General features: G+C 42.9%; 3 protein-coding genes across 4 annotated transcripts; 2 read left to right on the top strand and 1 right to left on the bottom strand.

Annotated features, from left to right (window-relative positions):
- Positions 1-986: 986 nt before the first annotated feature.
- On the bottom strand, positions 987-5,882 carry LOC146618376 (kelch repeat and BTB domain-containing protein 8). Its single transcript, XM_085371131.1, has 4 exons — positions 5,729-5,882; positions 5,532-5,610; positions 2,935-3,162; positions 987-2,730 (listed from the first exon to the last, which is right to left on the bottom strand). The coding sequence occupies exons 1-4, from the start codon at positions 5,880-5,882 to the stop codon at positions 1,233-1,235; spliced, it is 1,959 nt and encodes a 652-aa protein (XP_085227257.1). The 3' UTR covers positions 987-1,232.
- A 1,304-nt stretch (positions 5,883-7,186) lies between these two features.
- Positions 7,187-15,103, top strand: sars2 (seryl-tRNA synthetase 2, mitochondrial). Its single transcript, XM_085370914.1, has 16 exons — positions 7,187-7,462; positions 8,143-8,238; positions 8,387-8,416; positions 8,548-8,688; positions 8,793-8,847; positions 8,953-9,016; positions 9,153-9,258; positions 9,383-9,430; positions 10,017-10,125; positions 10,454-10,499; positions 10,578-10,665; positions 10,775-10,887; positions 12,559-12,652; positions 12,833-12,925; positions 13,014-13,079; positions 14,937-15,103. Exons 1-16 carry the CDS (start codon positions 7,187-7,189, stop codon positions 15,075-15,077), a joined length of 1,566 nt encoding a protein of 521 aa, XP_085227040.1. The 3' UTR covers positions 15,078-15,103.
- Positions 15,104-15,929: 826 nt separating this feature from the next.
- LOC146618374 (uncharacterized) lies at positions 15,930-20,598 on the top strand. 2 transcript variants are annotated; one of them, XM_085371609.1, is made up of 7 exons: positions 15,930-15,975; positions 18,182-18,222; positions 18,333-18,402; positions 18,516-18,581; positions 18,713-19,059; positions 19,108-19,761; positions 20,530-20,598. In XM_085371609.1, exons 1-7 carry the CDS (start codon positions 15,930-15,932, stop codon positions 20,596-20,598), a joined length of 1,293 nt encoding a protein of 430 aa, XP_085227735.1. The 2 variants fall into 2 exon arrangements, with proteins under 2 accessions (XP_085227735.1, XP_085227734.1); XM_085371608.1 differs by having other exon boundaries at positions 18,713-19,761.
- The last annotated feature ends 1,681 nt before the right edge of the window (positions 20,599-22,279 follow it).

Genomic DNA, 22,279 nt, shown 5'->3' with positions numbered 1-22,279 from the left:
AGTTATCATATAATAAGTTATCAGAACTCATAAAAAAAAACAAGGTGAATTGGCCTTTCATTGCTGTAATGGCCTTGTTGACTAATATTGGCATCTCGGCAAGTACCATGGCTTTCAGATATCAGTGCCAAATGATTTATGTCAGATGAAAAAAGAAACATATCAGCTTGTTATTCAAAGTTTTATCAACCACAAATTTCTTGATATTGTTGATCTAAAAAAAAAAAAAAAGAGGGGGGGGGGGGGGGGGGGGGGAGGGCTGGAGCCATTAGAAAAGCTGTTTAATGTAGTTTTGTAACCTGGGATCAAAATGAATCTGTGAAAACAACAAAAACCTCCACACACAATTTATTGAAATGACTCCCAGATGTGTGCGTGTCATCTTTGACATCAAGCATTGTTTACCAGGTCCAGTCTGTTCTTCACTCTTGTTTCTTGCACCATCAAAAATCCTTTCAACTCACAGAAAACTTAGAAACTCATATCCATGCTCTTCTTACATTACATTACTTTCTGTATTCCTGTCTTCAGGAATGCAACACTACAAAGGCTATAGAAAGTCCATTATCTATTTTACAATCACCTCAATGATTTATGGGCTCATTTCTTCTCTTTCTTTCTTTCTTTCAACACCCATTATTTCTTGATTTTTTTCAAAGATGCTCTATAAATACAGTTATTCTAAAACTTTCTACAATACATTTCCCATCCAGTCAGGTTTTGTGTGCTGTAAATTGCAGTATCAAAGGGCTTTTGCAGGCTGAGATCAGGAGAGCAATAAAAAAGATTTAGGGAAATAAAGTGAACAGGAATGTGCCAGTATCCTTGTGTCTAAACTAAATGCGTCCAAAGAAAATCCACAAATTTAGAGTTATTACAACAGCAAAAAAAAGCTTAAAATAACATCACACTTCAATCAAGTGAAGGCCCTTTTCTGGGTTATAGAGGACAAACAGTGGATTCAGTTACATTCAGGTGCACGTTGCCTGACTTTTCCCCAGTTTCTGCCTCTACCTACTGCCTGTTTGACTACTGATGTATCTGTGACACTTTCAGATGATCCGGTCTATTCTAGGCCTGCTTGGTGGCTGAACTCAGATAGTATAAAATGCTATTTTCCACGTGACTTCATTTTAAAATTCAACATTTCAAGAAGCCATGGAGGAGCTGATTCTCCTTGGAGTAAATCTGTGTCTATGACCCTCACTTCAGTCTCACTGCTTCCTGCTCAGCTAGTCAGAGGGCTTCTTGCAGTTTTCTTTGGCTAGTCTGAGTCTGGACAGGATGTGTTTTTTAGGGAATTTTAGAGTGGTGCACCCAAACTGGCTCACGCCTCCGGTATCTCCCGGAAGTTTTTCCCGTCTCTGAACCCAGCTGCGCCAGCCGGGTTTCCAACAGTACACGCTGTCGTAAAAGCGCGAGCCATTTTCCCCTCCCAACACATAAATCCGTCTTTTCCACCTGGCCACACCCCCTGCTGCAATCCGCCGAGGCAACCCCGGAAAAACGACGGGGCTTGGAGCTCGGTCACTTCCGCCACCCGCTCCCCCTCGCTGCTCTGCGCTGACCAGCACCCCTCCCCCAGTCACCTCCCTCTCCACCCCTGACCCTCTGCCTTCTCTGAAAAACAGCACACGGCCTGTAGCGTCCAAAGTCTCCAGGTTGGTGTAGTTACCATCCAGGAACTTGGTGGTATCCCTCATGTATCCCCCAATGGCGCACACTCCACCTCGCACTGCTACTCCTCCAGCGAGGCAGGTGGCACCTGAATCTAGTGCCACACGTGTCCAGCAGTCTGTCAGGGTGTGATAAATAAGCACGCCTGAGTGGACCACAGCTCGGTTCTGTTCAAGTGTGGTTCCACCCAGGAGGTAAAGTCTTCCACGTAGTGCTGCACAGGCAAAGGCGCGCAGGGGAAGCGGTAGCCGAGGCCCAGGACTCCACTGAAGTGTGGTCAGGTCCAGAGTCTCACTGGAGTCCAGGAGAGCTGAGCGGTTGCTGCCACCCAAAGCATAGAGTGACTCTCCACATCCAAGGAGGCCTAGCATGGCCCGGGGCTGGACCATCGAAGGCTGCTCTATCCAGCGGTCCAACACAGCATCGTATTCATGCACGGCTGCAGACACAGAGCCGGTCCGCAGGATCCCACCAGCTACAAAAAGCCTGTCGCCCACAGCTGTGCAGCCAGGACTGACAAGTGAGCCGAGTGGTGCTAGCTTCTCCCACTTCCCTGTCCGAGGATCAAAGCAGTCCACCGTGTAGTCTCTTGCAGCTAAATACTCATCTTCCCGAGGCGTCAGGTCCACACAGACAATCTTTTTCTCAAACATTCCCTCTCGTGGTCTGAGAGGCCCGCCGAGGCCTTCTCCTGCTGCTGCTGGCCCCAGTTCTTGACTCAGTCTTCGGCTCTCTTCCTGGGACAACAGCCCGGGGCGCAGGTGGTGAAGCAGCGCCGGCATGTGAGCGTAGCGATCCAAAGGCTGGTGCTCTGCCCAGCGGCGTGCCGCATCATATACCTCTGCCTCCGAGTCCACGCCCAGACGGTCGGAGCTCAGAAGACTGCCTAAGGTGCCGTGGTCGAGCAGGAGGAAGTCTTTCTGGCGGGCCACCCGGGGAAAGTGCTGGGCTACCAGTCGCAGGGAGGCACGCAGCAGGAGCTGGTCATGGTGAGAGCGAGCCAGAGAGTACATCCCCAGGCAGTTGTCCACTGAGAGGTGCTCAAAAAGAAACCTGAAGCATTTAAAGTGAGAAAAAAAAAGCAGAAAAATGTCAAAGAAAAACAGAAGAAGAGAAAAAGGGAATGACACAAGATGATTTAATTGCCATCTTCATCTAGAAAACAGAATAGGTTTTATTTTAATTACAATCTAAAGTCAAAGTAAAAACGTAGCCACCTGAACTGTAACATCTAATTACTGAGGATATTAACTTTACCTGGAGCACAGGTCCTGGAGGGGCATGACCTGAAGCCGGTTGGCAGCCACAAACAGATCCTCAGCTGTATCCAGGGAGAGCCCAGCCTCCCCAGTGTACACAAACTGGATGATGGTTTCCATGACAGATGGCGTCACTTCCTCAAGCCGGATCTCTGTGAGGCGAGACTCCACCAGCGGGCTGGTGAACATGGCCCGAAAGTACGGACTCACGGCTGCTAAAAGGACTCTGATGGCAAAGAGAAGTCGAGGGAGAGTCAAAAGAAAAGAAGAAGTAGATGGGTGAGACATTAAAGTGAACCACAACAAAATGTAACAAATAAACAATTAAGAAAACTTCCTGTTACTGTACAAATTTAGGTTTTATACAATGGATCCATAGATGCACACAAAAAATAAATAAATTCCTTAACAAAACTGAAACTTTCATGTTGCATAATTACAAGACAGTCTGTAATTTTATGTAATCTTATATTAGCACAAACAGTCATAGTGCCTATAGAAACATGTAGAAAAACAGAGACATACGTTTGAAATTACTGTTATTTTTTTTACGTTGCGATATCTCAGGGATTAAACTGTATTTACACTTCTGTCCACTGACTGAAAGGGGAGTTTCTGGTCCAGCCCACTCAAGCTTAAAGTCAGTTGTATGTGGCCCATGGTGTAAAATGAGTTTGACATCCCCGATCTAACAGGACAAATACCTCCCAAAAGCATTACAGAGCTTTAAAAATTTCAGGCTTGAACTGTTTTCTTTCTTTTCATCACACACACTGGTGCTCTTATTCAGAATATAGCAAAGGATGACTCATCTGGTAAGTTCCTATACTCCACTCCTAAACCTGTGCCTTTACAGTTTTTGTAACACTGAAGTTTCCATTGCACGTCTTTTAATGGCGAGTTTCTGAACTTCAACCCTACTGCAATAACTATTCTTCCAAGCAGACCATTTTCCCGAAGGACAAGCTGCCCTGTCTTCTCTTACATATCACTCTAAACCACGGGTATCAGTGCTAACAAATGCATGCAGTTGACTGACGGGAAATTTTCATGCAGAACTACACATTATAACATATGGCTTTTTATCTTCTTCTGCCCTTGAGGCAATGGTGGTTGTGATAGCTTTGGAAAGCACAAAAACATTGGGAAATGACACTGCTGTGAATCACACTGGAATTTCAAACATAATGCAGATGTGACTTTTGTCTCTTTTTCTAGTGTGCCAGATGAGCTGCCTTAGTAAAAGGCTCTTCTCAGCTCATCAGTAGATGAGCACCAATGCACACTCTTTCAAAGTCACTTGCATCATTATATAAAAATCACAATAATCTAGACCTGCTCATAGCTCTCTTTTTCAGAGGCTGGTTCTCTTGCTATTCCACAGCATTTTAAGGCGATAAAAGAGCTGTAGCTGTTCACTTTAATACAAAGTTTCAAAGCTGTGTCAATCCAAATCAAGAAAGCTATCACGATGAGCACAGAGCTACACTCCCTTCTCAGATTCAGACAAATTCTGCAAGCATGAATGGACAAAGCTTCGAACTACAAATAGATAATGACCCAAAGCAAAAAGACAACCCAAGAGTTTCTTAAGGCAAGAAAAATGTGAGATTGTTCAATGTCCAAGTCAGTCACTTGATCCTAACTCAACAGAGCAGCTATTTAGTTACTAAATACAAAACTGAATGCAGAGAGACCCAAAAACAAACACCTCACTGGAGGAAACACAACATTTGGTGACATCCATGGATTCTAAATGTCAGGCATCTCATCTCAATTCCTCTGAACCTCTGAAAACTACTGAAAATTGTTACAAAATGACAGAACAGGTCTCACCTTGTACTGCTCCTTAATTTTCCAACTAAAGCTAAATGTCTGCACTCCAAGTAAATTATTTACTGATGGTTTGATTTAAAATCCACTGTGGTGGCATACAGAGGTAAAATGACAAAAACTATAACACTGTCTAAAAACCTAAGGACCAGAGCGTATAAATAAAAGGGACATTTATTTGTCAGTGCTAGAAAATCAATTTTGCAGTCTTTCAGTGTTCAAAGCTCTTCAAGTCATGTTTTTGAGTTTACTAAAGAAAAAAAAAGGGAAAAAGGAATAGTCAAGTAGCTTTATTGTCATTTCAACCATGTGCAGTGGTACACTACACAGTGAAGACAACGTTCCTCTGATATTGCTCTCATAATTACATATTGATAGTGTGTAATTACTACAAAAACTGTAAATACACAGGGGCAGGCACTGGTTTGTGGAAACCACCATGTTGCATCATCACCTTGAATACAGTGGCCGAGATGCACATTGCTGTTCTACTGTTTTATGGATGAGCCCACACACTCAGTACGTCAAAGGTGGAAAAGAGAAGTCATGCTGTGGAGGCAAACTGTACTTCAGACTTAAGATATGAAGGATATTATATAGGTTTTATCATCTGAGATAGGGTCCTGTTCACCAAAGTCAGGGCTCCAACACAGGAAAACATGCATCAACATGCTTATTTATTCCCAATATTGTCAATAATTACTTATTGTCAGGGAATTAGACCCTTGCATCTCCATACCCTGTAACATATGGCAATCATACCTGTGACACATGAACTTCTTTCCTTCAACAAGGAGGGTAACATCACACAGCTGCTGAGCATCCAGGAGTTGCTTCAGTCCTGAAAGACAGAGAAGAAAGAGGTGGGAGGAATGAGAGAGTGGCAACAGAAGGTAAGATCAGCCCAATGTTGTGCAGGAATAGAGAAACCCCAGCCTTGTCATTTTCTAATGTCCCACCATGAGTTATGTAGTCCCCCAGCGGGGTGGTGCTGTCATCGGGGAAGTCCTCCTCCTCTGAGTCGCTGTCTGACAGAGGCTCCCCTCCGCCCCCGTCTCCGTCCTGCCACGGCTGGGGACGCCAGGTGACTGTGCCCCCCCGCACAGCATTCATCTGAAGGTGTGGACACAAGCAGAGAATTATACACATGCATTATGCATTTAACATCAGCAAACACAGAACAGGCTGATCTTTATGCATCCAAGGACCATCATTATACCCAGAGACTGTGGACACATGGCCCAGATAGCACCTACCTCCAAATCACTGGCAGAAAAAGGTATGCTTTCCTAGCCACACATTATGAGAGCATTGCAATACAGTGCATGTTAAGAAACTCGTTGATTTTAATATCACATGTGTGATACTTGCCATAAAAGGTGGAGTTTTAAAAATTCCAAAGCACACTGCTCATAGAGGCTGTGATGGGGGATTTTTTTTTAGCTTTCATTTACCTTTGCTCTTCTTCTCGTTTCCACCGTGAAAGCTGGTTGGGTCTCACTTTCAGCAGGAACTGGTGAGGCAGTTTGGAGCAGACCGACTGTATCCAAGTACCTCGTTTATTGTCAAAAACTTGGAAGCATTTGGTTGTCTTGGTCCTCCGGACTCAGCTGAAACGCTTGTCCCGGCCTGCGGTGAAGAGGCGTCAGGCTACTCGTTGCTCGTCAGGCTACTCATCCAGCCCTGTGTACACCATCACCAACTGGAGGTACAAACTAGCTTAAAAAAAGAAAAAAAAATCTCCTCCTGTGCAAACGCGTCTCGTCGTTACACACATCAGTCCACCATGGCAGTGTACACAGACGCTCAGCTCGGTGGTTAGCCGGTAATAACTGCAGCTTTTAGGGCTCACGGAGCTGAAAATTGTGACTGAGTTCAGCTCCTGTCGGCCGCACTTGTCGTCTCTGAACCGGATTACCGCAACGGTAAACTTCCGTTCATCTGATTGGCTGACCTTTGCCCCGTGACGATTGTTTGGGGAGGATGAGCCGTTTCCTGTTACTGGATTTAAAAAAAATAAATCCTGCTCCTCCTCTGTGACAAAAGTTGCGTTAAATAACTACTCGTTTCTCTCTCTCTTCCAAATTTAATTGTTTACAAAAATATATTTGGTTTCTAGCTGCGGTAACACTGGTTTCCGCATTCATGCTGCATTCATGGAAGATACGGACTTTTTAACAGCCAGAACTAGCGCTACCTAGTTAAACTGACACCTAAAAATATAAATTTATCATAAATCAAAAATATTAATAATAATAATAACAATGAAAATAATAATGAAATACACAAACATTGCCTCAAATGTTCGGGACACATTGATAACCACGAGAAACTTCAGTTGAGCAAGAGCCTAAACAGAATACGGCGTTGATTGTTCCTATACCTCCATGAACGCATCCTCAGCTAAAGAGACAAACATGGCGACCTGCATCGGCATGGTCGCTAAAGTTGGGGTTTTTGCAGCTGCTGTGCTAAAGCCGGTAGCCAGACAGTGTCCAGTGCATAGCGTAAATGTATTTGTCCCGCATCGCTTGTCGCATGGAGTCCGGAGTCGTTTGTACGAGCATGTCCGTGAAGGCTACAGTGACAAGCCTGAGCTGGACATGAGAGCTGTGTGTGAGGAGACTGACAAAGTCATAGCGAATGTAGAGAGCAGGAAAGGGGACCTGCGAGGGGACGATGTGAGGAAAATTGTAAGCGGTTTTAGTTACTAATTAAGTACTGTTTGTGGCATTAAAACACCATAATTTTATCCTATGTCACTATTTTCTAAAGTTTTTCTGGGTGTTATCGCTTCACTGAAAAATCTGTTTTTACAATAAGCCTCCACATGCATTTGCTTAAAATGTAACTGGGACATGATTCGCTCCAAACGTGTGATGCCACAAACTCCCACCGATACATAGATGTGTAAAGATTTCATACAAAATCTTTTATAACCCTGAGAATTAAAGCTGAAAGTCTGCACTTAAATTGCATCTTGATTCCCTGATTTGCAATCCACTGTGGTGGTGGTGTACAGAGGCAGAAAAAAACCCAGTCTTTTCCCCTAACATTATGGACGGCACTGCAAATCTTGCCTGGATCTAAAAATTGACAAAAATGTCTAGTCATGCTGACTGACCTTAAAACTACACTACTTACCATAATAAAAAGTGACGTCTTTGGTCTGAATACTTGTGACTGTAAATAAGATATCCTACCATGAAATCATCTGGGAAACAAAAAACAAAGCAGTTGTTTAAAATTAGATCGACTGTGTTAAATTTGACTGATCGGTTCTCAGTGTTTTTACATATGTACACCTGCTTATTATCACTGCTGTCTAATGTGCTTGCTTTTGACTCGATCATCCTGATTGTCTACCTTTTAGGTGTGTGTGTGGCAGGAGCTCCAGGCAGTAAAGACAGAAATCTCTGAGCTGGAGGAAGAGAAGCGGCGCATCAGTGATATAGTCAGAGCACTAGTGGTGAGAAATAGTTATTACAGCTCTAAACATTATAACCAGAATGAACTTCAGTTTCTATCGAGGTTTGCGTCATCATTTACTCTGCTTTGAGGTTTTTGTTGTTGTCAGAGAGTAGATTTCTGTGACCTAACTGATCTTTTCCTCACAGACAAAGGAGGACAAGAAAGCCCTCGCCAATGTAAGTTTCACTTCAGAACCTTGTCTCTTTTGTTACTGAGTCAGTTAACCTTCCTACTCCCCTGTGTTTTTGACCTATAATAAATCTCATGTGGCACCACTTCTGAGTCTTTGCTCTTTTCTATTCTTTAGCTTCCAGAGTACAACCAAGCTCTTCAGAAGGGCAGAGAGATCCGCAATAGACTCAATCATCTGTACCACAAAGAGACCGAGCTGGATGAGGAACACTATGGCCGAGCACTCAGGCTGCCCAACACTACACACCCTGATGTGGTCAGGATACACTATGCACACACACTACTTTGTCCTGAGCTGCTTGGGAGAGATTTACTGTGAAGCTCAAGTCACTAAGCATAAGTTTCTCTTGCTCTTTCCAGCCAATAGGAGATGAGAACCAGGCGAGGGTGGTGGAGCTCGTGGGACAGAAACCAGGTGACTAATGAGATGAGAAGTGCAGATTTCTAAACTTTAAATTGATTACCTAATATTTTTTTTAATGAATGCTGACACAAACGTTTGTGTGTGTTTCTGGTACAGAGTTTGACTTTAAGCCCAAAGGACATGTAGAGCTGGGGGAAGAGTTAGGACTCATCAGGCAGAGGTGAAGATGACTCTGGTTGTTGTTTACAGTCCTTCACTGTACTGTATGTCCACTATAACACTGTCTAATATACAGTACAAGCTACTTTAATTTAAATAAACTGCGCTATTCACATTTCCTCTGTCCACTGCTGCAGGCATCTAGCTCATGTCTCAGGCCACAGGTCCTACTATCTTCGAGGAGCCGGGGCCAAACTTCAAGCTGCACTCCAGAACTTTGCCCTTGACACGCTACAGCGACGGGTATGTGTGTTTGGTCATTTGATGTGATCCCCGGATAATTAATGTTAGTAGTGTGTATTATTATATCTATATATATATAATATCTAGACATGCCAAACATGGATTCCTCCTTTGACTCCTACAGGGCTTCATTCCCATGGTTGTGCCTGATATGCTGAAGGGTGCAGTGTTTGTGAGTACCAAAGCTCAGGTTTCTAAAGTCACAATAAAATACTTTTGTCATACACTATACATAAAGGATGGCCTCATCCATCAAGACACTCACTATTCTGTGTAGTCTTGTCTTTCAGCCTCATTTTAAGGCTTTAATTTGAGTTTATTGTTTGCCAGATATAAGCACAGTTTAGGAGCTCAGTTTTGCTGCTGAGTAGGCACTCACCTGTCACTCAAAGTGGCTATGCCCCCAACTTAAAGCCTTAATAAAATGAAAATGACTGAGTCAGATACATTCACATGGCTACCTTGTCATAACCTTTGTAATTAGCCATAGAGATGAAAACCATTTTTCAAAACCAGGCCGTAAACATATTCATATCTGTAGCAAAGTTGAGCATTTTAACATGGGAGTCTTTGGGGATTGACTCACTTTTGGTGCTAGCACATCTGCATTAATCTCATTTTTCAGCTCATTTTTCAAACAATTTAAATTTAAATTATTCTAAATGAATTGTTTTGCAGTTATATATAAATTTTCGTTGAAGTAACTGGGCACAGCCACAGATAATCTCACTCTGCTCTCTGATTTGACCCACCTCCAGGAGGGTTGTGGGATGCAGCCCAATGCCCACAGCTCACAAGTCTACTCACTGGACCCTGCACGTTTCCCAGACCTCAACCTGGCTGGAACTGGAGAGGTTGGGGTGGCAGGTAAAGCTTCTTTTTCCATTTCCTCACAGTTTCAAATAACCAGCTGGTTGTGTATCAATACAGCAACAGTGTGTTGTATTGTTTAGTAAGCCTACAGCTATCGAGTGTAGTAACTGAGAGAAGTTTGCTTAGTCCCAACAGCAATCCTGTATTCGATCGATTGCTGAATTGAGATGTCGTGTGTCTTGCTGTCCATCAACTTATCAGTAGTCAGGTTTCAGTAAAGAAAAGCTCTCGTGGATCTCTGTATGTTTAGTTGCGTTTCTTTAATCTGGAGAGGGGTGGTAATGTGTAAACTGGATGCATCCATTTGTATCTCTTCCCTCAGGCTATTTCATGGATCATGCAGTGAACTCGAAGGACCTTCCTGTCAGGTGAGGTACACCCCACCTCTTACTTTGAGATATATGGAATAATTACACGTAATGCGATGCTGTCGTGTCTGTGTGCAGGACGGTGTGCAGCAGCACCTGCTACAGAGCGGAGACCGACACAGGCAGAGAGACATGGGGGCTCTACAGAGTTCATCATTTCAATAAGGTCAGAAGCCACACAGAAGTTTAATGTGTACATTTGCTGTACATGGACAATGATAATGTAAGTGGTTATTTGCTTGTGCGGCTGCTTGCTTCTATGTGCGTCTGTGCAGGTGGAGATGTTTGGAGTGACGGCAGACGAGACAGGAGAAGAAAGCTCGCAGCTGCTGCAGGAGTTTGTCAGTCTGCAAAAAGAGATGTTTTCTGCACTGGAACTGCACTACAGGTCAACACACACACACACACACACACACACACACACACACACACACACACACACACACAGTCTTACTGTCTCCTCAGCTGTGTCCTCAGCTCGGACAAAATGATATTGTGGAAATATTCTGAAATGCAAAAATGTCGATGCTCCTCCCCGTTTTCTCTCAGAGAATGCTTGCACTGGTTGTAAGAAATAGTTTTGTGTAGTGAGGAAAGATGGAAAGCTGAGCATAATAACAAAAGACCAAAGATATAAAATATTAAGTGTAAAGGTATTTTTAGTGTTGATGTGTAAACACTGTTTTCCGTGTTTCTGTGGCTCTGTATACCCACTACAATGGTCGCTTTGTTCCACAACATCATCTCACAGTCACTTGTATTTATATCCAACATTAAGACGCTGCAGTATTTTTCTGAACACTAGGTGTCGCCACTCAGACAATATTGCCACATAAGTGCTGATATAGGAGGAGAAGAACTCAAAAACAGAAGCCAACAATTTGTCCAGTGTTTTTTGTTTTTTTCCCACTACAAACTCAGGCTTTCTGTTCCAATGTCTGTATATCCGTGTGTCTCTGAGCTTCTGTACTGGTATATCATTAAAATGGCAGTATAGACTGACAAGATCCTACACTAGTCTCTTCAACTCAGCTGCAGTGGCCATGGCACAGCTGGCTACGTTACAAAGATCAAGATGTGCATGACTGGCTGAAGCAAGACAGGATGTGATGTCAAATTCAGTGCGCAACACAATGAACATATTGGGGCCATAAATGTTTTCTGGCCATTATTAGCGTGGTAGTGTTTAGTTTTCTTGGCCAGGTGAGGTTTGCACCCTTATTATTCCATTAGTTCACTGGAAATCTCAATATGAGGTCCAAAGAAATTGAGATTTTTCCATTGAAAGTGGAAAAGTCCATTAGGCTGTAAAGCCAAAAGAAACCTATCAGATATAAGAAACTGGTACATCCTTTAAAAGAAGGATTGCACTGGCCAGCTTTGCCAGAAATCATTTGAAAGAGCCTCAACAGTTCTGGAAAAAAAATCAGTGGACAAATGAAACCAAAATGGTGTTTAAGAAAAGTATGGAGGAGGAGAGAAATGGCTCATGATCAGAAGCATAACACATCATCTGTAAAACATGGTGGAGGTAATGTTGTGGAAAGGACATGTATGGCTAGAACCAGGTCACATGTGTTGGTGACTGGTGACATTATGACCTCGTCCCTCTTCTTCTCGGTAAAGCTTGGAATAATTTCAGTACTTCTGAAAAAAACAAAAGCAAAAAAACAAAACAAACCTTCAACTTCGACTGGAAAGTGACCCGATTAGGATTTGTCAGTCACATTTTTGGCCATTCAAATATGAACAGGTGAGCTGCGTTTCAACGGTACACATGTGTCTAAAAGGATAGAATGATGACTTTTTATATCCAAGGGGTCGAGTCTGGGGAGAAATGCTTCTAAAGTGCTCATTGACAGGCTGACAATCCCATGTAGTCATAAAGCAGTGAGTTTGGTTGAACCCTGTTCTGTCTTGAATTTGAAGTGAAACAGAAAAAAAGTAGATTTAAAGCTCAAGTCACCCAATGTCTACAGAAAATGCAGCACTACTTTCACTTTACACATCCCTCACATGTTGAGATCTGACCCTTACCTGTGACTATTTTCTTCTTCAGAGTGCTAGACATGCCGACAGAGGAACTTGGCCCTCCGGCACACAGAAAGTATGACATTGAAGCCTGGATGCCTGGGAGAAACAGCTATGGAGAGGTCAGCCCTGTTATATAAATATTACCCATTTACCTACTTACTTCCAGTTACCTCATTTCTATTTCTAATCAAGAAGCTTTCAGTTTGTACAGTCAATAGCGACTCACACCACTCCTGCATGAATAAATTTACGGACTGGTTTTTATAATTGTTGCTCATTTTATATCCTCTGTATCTCAGGTTTCCAGTGCGTCCAACTGCACAGACTACCAGAGTAGACGCCTCAACATCCTGTATGAGAGAGAGGACGGCAGTCTGCAGTACGCCCACACAGTAAGACTGCAGATGATGCTGCACTGCTGTATATTGCTGCTGGTTAGATATACCACCTCCGTAATCTATGTTTTCTTCCTCATCCTAGGTGAACGCCACAGCGTGTGCAATCCCCCGAACAGTAATCGCCATCCTAGAGACGCACCAAACCAAAGTAAGACACCAGCAGCATTTTTTCCCCCCCACATTAGTTTTTTCCCCCACATTATTATGAAAGACAGTTCTGTAGTATATTCCCCTCATGTTTCTCATAATAAAACGTCAGCTCATCTACCTAACACAGTGTATAATGTGTAATATTTGTGGTGTTGTGACTGTTGTGATTCATGTTTCTCTAAATCACTTCTGTCAAACTCACATCCTAGCCTTCCAAACATTTTTTTCTGGGACTTTGCACATACACGTGAGGTTCTAAATAAATTTTACTCGACCTAGTTACAGCAGCTGTCTGCAGTAATGCGCCCCGTGCACACGCCACAGTGGAACAACAAAGGAAAGTTGAGGCTGCTGGGAGAGAGACAACTTCTTTACTGAGTGTAAAGAAAGCTGGTGACTCTATGTGCCACAAGACAGTTTGTGTTTGCAAAGAATAATTTGTTTTGTAATTCTGAATCAGCACACAGAGCCACAGAAGGGTTAGAAGTTGTAAAAGGCAAGTCTCACTGCAGCAGTGGAAACGGCAACCGAGTCAGGTTGAGGTTGAATGGTACAGGTGAACTTCAAGATCAAGGATCTTTAAATTTTTTCTAAAACCCACTGAGCTGTCACGTTCAGGCTCTATACCAGGGGTCTCAAATTAGCGGCCCACATCACCCCTACTTTATATTGACGTGAAGTTACTTTTTTGTTAGGGAGGATTTGTTTGTTGTTGAGTGCAATGCTACAATAAGTTCTTTAAAAAGGAAAAAATGACTTAATAGGAAGGCAATATGAGCAGAGAGTACAAACGTGATGAGGGATTGGGTGTGTTAGTTCAGTGAGAGAGTTATTTGTAAAGAAAACAATTTTCACTCGTAGTCCAAAACGAATGTGTACACTTAGGTCTGCATTTTTATTTCGGTAAATACAAACAAAATTATAGCAGAAGTGCTGGCACGTGTCTGGCCAGTTTGTTCATTTGGTAGTTCAGTGAAAGGCTTCAGTTAGTTAAGAGTGAGAACAATAATTGTGCTCACTTTAGCAGCTTTGTCTTGTTATACAAAATGTGAAATTTCAAAAAACAAACAAAACACGACATTTTTGGAAATATTTGTGGGTGTTTTTGTGATTGTTTTTTTTTTGTACTACTTGAACACTAAAGTGTCCCTCACACGAGATGACAGAAGTGGCCCACAGATATTTTAAGTTTAAAACCACTGATCTAGACTGTAGTAAAAGATGGATACCTTGACATCGCATATACCTGAGCTAAACATTTTCGCCGTTGTAGCAGGTTGATTTTTTTTTTTCTTTTTTCGTTTTCAGCTGTTCTTTTGATTTGCTGCTGTGTTTGGATCATTGTGTTGGTGCTGATAGGCTGTGCGTGGTTTTACGTTTTCACAGAGGACTTGTTCTTGAAATCTTGAAGCTTTTCAAACCTAACTCATGCTGCCATGCTCTGTTTCTACATCAGAGGCTTTCTCCTTTCAACACTTCCAAACAATCCGTACTTGTATAATTGTGCCATCATGAACTTTAACCATTAAACTTCTCGGAGCATTGCACAGCCAACATTTGAGGTAAATTTGCTGGGATGTCCACTCTTAGGAAGGTTGTAGCACGTGTTAACACACACCTGAATGCTCCAGACCAGCAAAGTCCCAAAGTTCTGCTTTTTGTAAAGGTACTCGCACTCAATGATAATCAATTAATTAAGTGCATTTGAATAACACCAACTGGCTGTTAATTCTTATAGAAGTAGTGAGGGTGTATTTAGTTTTTCACAGGAATTGATAAAGTCTAGCTCTTTTTTCTCATATGTTTTCAAGAAGTTTTGAAACTAAGACTATACTTCCTTACGTTCTCTCACCAGGAGGGAACAATACGTGTTCCCCGAGCCCTGCAGCCTTACTTGAGTCTGGAAGTGATTGAGAAGCCAAAGTACACTCCACTGAAATACATCGGACCCAATCAGCGCTACCCACCACCAAGGCCGGCTCCTAAAATTAGATGACACTAACACAAGTTCAACACTCTAAACAGAAGCCATCGTCTACATAAATAAATAACTGTTTGTTTATTTAATGCAAGTGGATTGGTTGATTGACCGTGTCCCTCAAAAGACATAAAAAACGTTGAGAGTGAATTAAGTTTGTCAGTGTTTGAAAGAAGACCACTGTAAATAGATTCATTCCTTTGTCTAATGTAATGAAACTGGTGTCTTTTGTCTGGATAATTAGAGGAACAATAAGAAAAAAGCAATAAAAAGTGTGTATATCTCCAATATCGTTACTTTGGGGTTTTTTTTCCAGGGGGCTGCATATATAGACCTTGTAGATGGATTAGCTCTACAACAAAAACACACTATGTGCCTTTGAAGGAGGGAGCTTGCAGTTGGATATTTAATAACTCCCAAAGGTGACATACAGACCTGTTAATGTGCCTTACATTACCAGCTGTTTCAAAGTGATCTGCTAAAATAATTGAGCAGCAGCTAGAGGAGGTGATGGAGCCTACAGGGAGCCTGCAATCAAAGTGTTATCCTAATAGTGTCATTGAAGAGCTTGTTGGCTGGGGTTTAAACAGAGCGCAGTTTAAGTTAATTTATTTTCACTTGACTCCAAGGAGAGCTGCATGCCCCTACTGTTATCAGAGTTGATGCGCAAATATTTTTTGCTAAGTACAGGACGTCAACCTGATTCTCTGGCACCGGTCTGGGCTTTAATCGGTCACCTGACACACACACACACACACACAGAGGACTGTGCTCCGCGGCTCGGCTCCACCTCGCTCGGCGGGTGTGTGAAGAAGATCCAGCCCGTTATTTCAAGGTTATCTCCTGCAGGAGCCTCACTTTCTGGATCCTATGGGAATTCTGATAACCGCGGTGTTTCTCTGGGCTGCCGTCGGAGGTAAGCATTCATCACATCCATTAAACACACACACTGTGTGCATGCAGGGCGCTTTTAGTGTGAAGTGGCGGCAAAAAATTGGCAAGCTAAGCCGAAGACGACCCAGTTCTTTACACGCTACTACCTCAGCTACTCTTTTTACCGCCATGGAGCCGGCTTTGTGATAGAAACACACACAATAAACGCGTTTTAGCGCTACTTTGTGGCGCAGACTGGCGCTTTATGCTAACCTAATGGCGGAATCCGCAGGGGTTTAAGACTAATAGGCTAAACAGGAGCGTTGTTACATAATTTGTTGTGCGCCCACCTTTGTGTTTGTGTGCCTGTGGGGCGATGCTGCTTCTGCCCGTAGACACATTTCACACACAGAGGAGTATTTCAGTGTTTAGGGATTCCCGGCTTTGTCCGCTACTAATCCAAATGGAAAAAGCTCCGCGCGCAGGTGAGCGGAACAGCGCACACGTGCGCGTGATGCTCAGCTGCACGCGCCAGCCGCTGCGAGAGCCAGCGTAATCAATTATAATCTGGGGGGAGTGTGCTTCACACACACACGCGCGTGTCTGCAGGGGCGCACAGCTCTGTCAGTAACCTATAGAGGATACTACAAGCTGTGGGTTAGAGTTGTGTCGCAGTGTGTGAGGGCAATAACCCCACCCTAACACTATACAACCAAATCTATTATTACATTAAAATGGATATAAAATACTGCATAATGCAACTGCCGCTCCACATCTGTCAAAGCCAACACTCCATATTGCGCATCCTTCAACCCCCCCCCATAATAAATGCACCTATTCCTGATGCAGACAGACATTTGGGGGCTTGTTGAGCAGCTCGTGTACTCCACTAATTTGACTTGGACACGTGATGTATTCATTTCTGAGCGGACAAGCCGAAATAAAGCCAGATCACGGTGATAATTATGGTGCTGGGGTGTCCCAGCTTGCACACACACACTTCGTCATCACATGGACATGCAGACTGTTAAAAGGCCAAACTGTAGGCAGCTCACGTGTCTGCGAGGGGGCACCAGTGGTATCAGCTGGTCCCGTATTGATCCTGCACTGATCGGGCTGCGAGCTGCGATCCCACAGAGCCCAGATAAAAGTCAGAGCTTTAATTTTCCTCAGTGTCTTTTATTATTTATAATTATTTGTGAATACATAACATTTGAAGTCATGTTTGATGAAGTGAACCTTTATGGAGTCTTTCAAACAAAACCGTTGTTGTTAGCTGATAGACACAATCAAAGTGAAGTGGTTTTAATAAATAAGCTGATGAGAAACACTAAGAAAACAAAACAACTGTTGATTTCCATTATGTGACTCAGAGATATATATATTTTTTGTAGATGTGAGTAATTCCTTAGAAACTTCCTTAGAGAAATTCTCCTTTGTGTATTTTGGGTGGCACTGTTAGTGTGGTATGCTTGGCAGTGGTGGTTTTGGAAGAAAAATGCACTTCATGCTAATAGAAGTACACGCTCATTAGGCATTTTAAGTCAGTCAAAAAATATTATGACAGTTAAAAACTTATTTATTTTTCCCTTTTTATGTCAGGGGCCCAGACTTGATGATATTTGCCTTTATTTATGCATGATTTTCTTCATAATTGTGATGGCGAAGTACCACTAAAAAAAACAAAAAACAATCTTGTAAAGTAAAGTTAACATGTGCGATGACATTTGTAAACAAAGAGTGAATAAAGCTGCTGGAACTGAGCAGCATCACGTCTCACACTTCAAACAGTCCTCGCTCCCGGCGCGCAATAATGAAGGAGAGGGTTGCAGGCTGCAGGATGAACATGGATTCTTGGTCCTCGCTAGATGCAGTGTATCACCGTGAGGAAAAGGCACCAGCAGAGCAGCTTAGTGTGCCTTTAATGACTGGCTGGCTTGTGTGGTATTGGTGACTGATTTAACCCGGGTGGGAAACGACCTTGTGAGCTAAAGCTTCTGGGAACGACTGCATCCTGGAGTGCGAGAGAGAAGGGGGGACTGGGAGTTAAGCACATTAACAAGGGAACAGCTCCACCTACGCTCGCACAGAGCAAACGGTTGGAAAGTAAACAAACTACTTCATCTGTGGTGCAAGGTTTCAGCTCCTTTTACTGATAGAAAACTGCTGATTACATTGATTTTTAGTCCAATTGTCCCTCCGTGCCTCACCGTGTTCACTCTGCGTCTCTGTCTGTGTTTGTGTTTCAGTGGGAAGCCGGCCAGTAATCTCACCCCTTAATGATGCAAAGGTGAGGAACAAGACTTTATTTTTGAATTTCATCCATCAGTCTGCTGCTTTTTAATTACTCAACTGTAAAATATGTGTGTGTGTGTGTGTGTGTGTGTATTGTACCATTAGGTTGAATGTATTATTCAGGAGACACTGAATGAAGATGGGTCACCGCACGATTGTGGCCCACAGCTAGCAGGTAGGTAACCAATTAGCTGTTCTTAAGAGATCAGATGGTGTCATGCAGGGTTTGGTGTGTGCGGTTTGATTGCACGGTGATTAGGCTCGCTTGTGTCTAATTGTTTTTTGCAGATGAACTTGATGAGGTGCACAGGCATCAGGGTCTTCTCAGGGAGCTGCAGAAACTGGCTGATGATGGTACACATAAATTCACACTGCCTCAGTCTGATGTTGTTTTTAAGATATTACTACTAAAAAACCCCCATAAAACATGGGCACTTATATTTGTTGTCTTTTTTTATGTCACACTGACTGTTTCCATTTTTCAGAGAGAGATAAGGAGCATGATGATGAACGTCAGCGGTACGAGTACAATCTGGCCAATGATGAGAAGGATGAGAATGACTTCGAGGAGACGGGCGAGGACGAGAGAGATCTGAGCAACCTCGCAAAGGAGACAGAGGGAGAGGAAGAAGACAAAACAGAGGATGATGACACCAAGGAGAAGGTGATGGAGGAGCCGCGCATTGAAGACAGAGAGAGGGATGACGAGGAGGAACGAGCCAAGGAGCTCGAGGAGTTGCTTGCCGAAGAGCTCGCCAAGAAAGGCAAGGAGGAGAGAAATGACGAAGAGCTCAAAGAGCTGCTGAAGGAGCTTAAAAAGAAGAGGTATGAGGTGGTGAAGGAGAGGGAGATCCAGAAAGGCGCTGGGACGGAGCACAAGGACAAGGTGGAGGACAAGAAGAAGGAGCAGCAGGACAAAGAAAAGAAGGAGGAAATGGTGGAGGACTTGGAGAAGCAGAGGCTCGAGGAGAGGAGGAAGAATGAGGTGGAACTGATGGTGGAGAAAGAGAAGGTGGAAAAAGAGTTGAAGGAGCTGCTCAAGGAGCAGGACAGCAAGGGCAAGCCAGAGCAGGAGAGGGAGAGAAAGGAGAAGCAAGAGGAGCTGGATGAACTCGTCAGGAAGATGAAACGGGTGCAGCAGGAGGAACAGCAGGAGGTGCAGGGCAGGGAGAAAGAGGAAGACGAGGACCAAAAGACGGGGGAAGAGAAGAAGGAGGACAGTGAGAAGAAGAAGGAGGAGGGCGAGGAAGGAGACAAAGAGCCCGACTCTGAGAAAACAGAGACTGGATTTAAGAAGGAAGAGGCAGCAAAGGAGGTGGAGGTGAAGGAGCCCCAGCAGAAGAGAGTAATGGAGAAAGCGAGCGATGAGGCTACACGGCAGTTTGAGCGGGAGCGGTACAAGGGTGAGGAGGAGGAGGATGGAAACGGGGAGGACGAGGAAGATGAGGATGAATATGTCAGGGAGGATGAGGAGGGGCAGCAGGAGGAGGAAGACAATGAGGGTGAAGAGGAGGATGAAGAAGATGAAGGAGAAGTAAGTTAGAACAATTAATGGGTACATTCAGGCTTAACTGCAGATTACAGTGTAATTATACTGTAGTTACTTGGTAGTTATTGGAACCCATAGAATCATGATATCATCCTTGGTGATGTAGTATTGTTAAAGGGACACCAAATAACGACATTTTATTAAATAAATTAAAATTCTCTGGGAATACCAGAACCAAAAGGGGTCATGTGACCTGGCAACCTTGATAATCTCATTTTTAATCACATAAATAAATAAATAAATAACTGAAGTAAGATAACTTTTTTTTAATTGGCTAAAACAAATACTGACAAAGTTTAAATCTGAGGACATTACATGCGGTTAAAAAAAGGTGATAAATCACAATGTATGTTACTGTAATATTCAGTATATCACAAAGTAAAAGATTTTACACTTTCAAAATCAAACATGAAGCATTAAGACCAATACGTCAGAGTGAAATGCAACTGAAATATATAAAATCAGTGGTTCATTTATTCAAACAATTAATCATTAAGGTAAATATGCTTGGTATATAGTCGGTGTATACAAGTCAATTTAATTTGACCAGACTCCATTAAATGGAACATTTATTATTGCATGTTTTGTTTTTTGTTTTTTTGTTGGTTTTTTTTTTTTTTTTTTGGGGGGGGGTGTCTCTTGTTACATTGACAGTGGTTTGGGATAGTTGAAAAATATGCTTTCTCTTAGCTTGTCTGTTCAAATTACAAATGCACTGATTCCAGGCTTGTGCAACTGTTTTTTAATCTGCAGGAGCTGCTGGAGATTGAAGCAGAGCTGCGCAAAGTGGCTGCAGAGCTGAGGGAACTTCGCAGAGGATAAGATACCCATAACCCACACGCACAGCAGAATGACAAAACCCCTTTGTTGCATTCACAGTCACACATTCGGCTCACACAGTTTCCATTTAACAGCCTTCAAATCCCTTCAACACTCAGAGGAATCTGTAAATGGACATTAGTGCAAAGTGTACATACTGTTGGTTCATTTCTGCTTTTAGATTGCCTGGAGGGAAAAAGAATACTCTTTTTTTTCTTCTCTTTTGGTCATTTGGATGTGTTTTTGTGTTGAAGAAAAAGACGTAGTTTTCCCAGAGAATCTGAAAGCTTGTGCTCATCACCGTTGCCCCTGTCTTCTCGAGTATCTGTAAATAACGTGCGTGAGGTAGACAGGCGATAGATGCAATAGCATTTCAGCACTTTCATTCAGATGTTAGTTTGATTGCAGATTGTCAGCCACGAAGAGTCATGATCATAGCAATCAGCGCTTCTTTTACTCTGAAGGTTTCATCTTTGATGGCGTGTTCTTGTTTCAGGAAAAAAAAAATACAGTTTCCCTATTATAAGTAGTTAGTGTATTTTAATATACAGTATATTTTGTGCAATAACTGATAACTGTGTGTACCCTGCTGTTCCGACTGTTAACGATACTGCTGATATTTGTACCCAGGAGGAAGTCGTTATCTCCTCTTAATTTCTTTGGCGACTTAAGTAGAAATGAAGATTGTTTGTTTCATTCGGCGCACGCACTGTTACAGCCAGACTGTTTGCGACGAACCGGGGTGACACGAGCGAAACACACACTTGCACGTACGTCACACTTTAAGTTTGTCTTTTGCCTGGTTGATCGTGTGGCAGAAGGAGGTGATGTACTTACAGCTTACAAGGTCTAAAAGTGTCACCTCAGGTTTCTCAGCCAGCTTTGCACTCTTATCTTAACAAGCCAAGGAGGAGCTGAAGGAAGGAGGAGAGGAAAAACTAAAGCCATTTGTTGTCTTTTTGGTAACAGTGACACCGACAATAACGTCGATAAATACTAGGTAGTGTTACATCCCAGTTTTAATGGCTGTCATGTCATTTGTGTAAATATCAGATATGTGGTCTGTAAGCCAAGGTCATGGGAAATATGAAGCAACACCGCCCCCAAGAGGACACTGGGCAGATATGCACTTAGTGCAGGATTAACAGGGTTGCTACTGGAGGCCCACTTAGTGCAATAACACAGTATAGACTAGAGCACACGCGAATGCAATAATTAGCCAAATACTGAATTATTTAATGTATTTTAATATGTAATCAAAGTGCATCATGTGGTACTCGTATACAAATATTTCTCTTTTTTCTACAAGGCCGAGATTTACGATACGTTTATGTATTTGAACACTGGCCGAGCCGACGGTCAACTTGTGTAAACACGTGGTAATAATACACGTTATGAATCAACACTGACGATGTTATAGCAATCTATTCCAAAGAGGAGATGCTTGTTCGCTCAAAGGTTAATCAACATGAATGTACTGTAGTTCCTTTTTCTATAGAAATACAAAATGAATCTCACAAACCAGCAGGATCACTGCAGGAAACGTCTGTGGGGAGGTGACGCGCTCAGCATAGAGGACATATGACACAATATGGAAAAAAGTGATTAAAAAAGGCATTTGTATTATTACTGGCCAATCAGAGTGCTATATTTTGTGCCTGCTGTATCTTCTTCTATGCTACCT

Source organism: Diplotaxodon limnothrissa, linkage group LG14 (genome assembly GCF_057381915.1).
Source record: "Diplotaxodon limnothrissa isolate DT_005_m linkage group LG14, D_limnothrissa_male_GT1.1, whole genome shotgun sequence".
In the NCBI taxonomy this organism is placed as follows: Eukaryota; Metazoa; Chordata; class Actinopteri; order Cichliformes; family Cichlidae; genus Diplotaxodon; species Diplotaxodon limnothrissa.
Note: the sequence above shows the minus strand (reverse complement) of the source record. Positions and strands in the feature narration are given on the sequence as shown.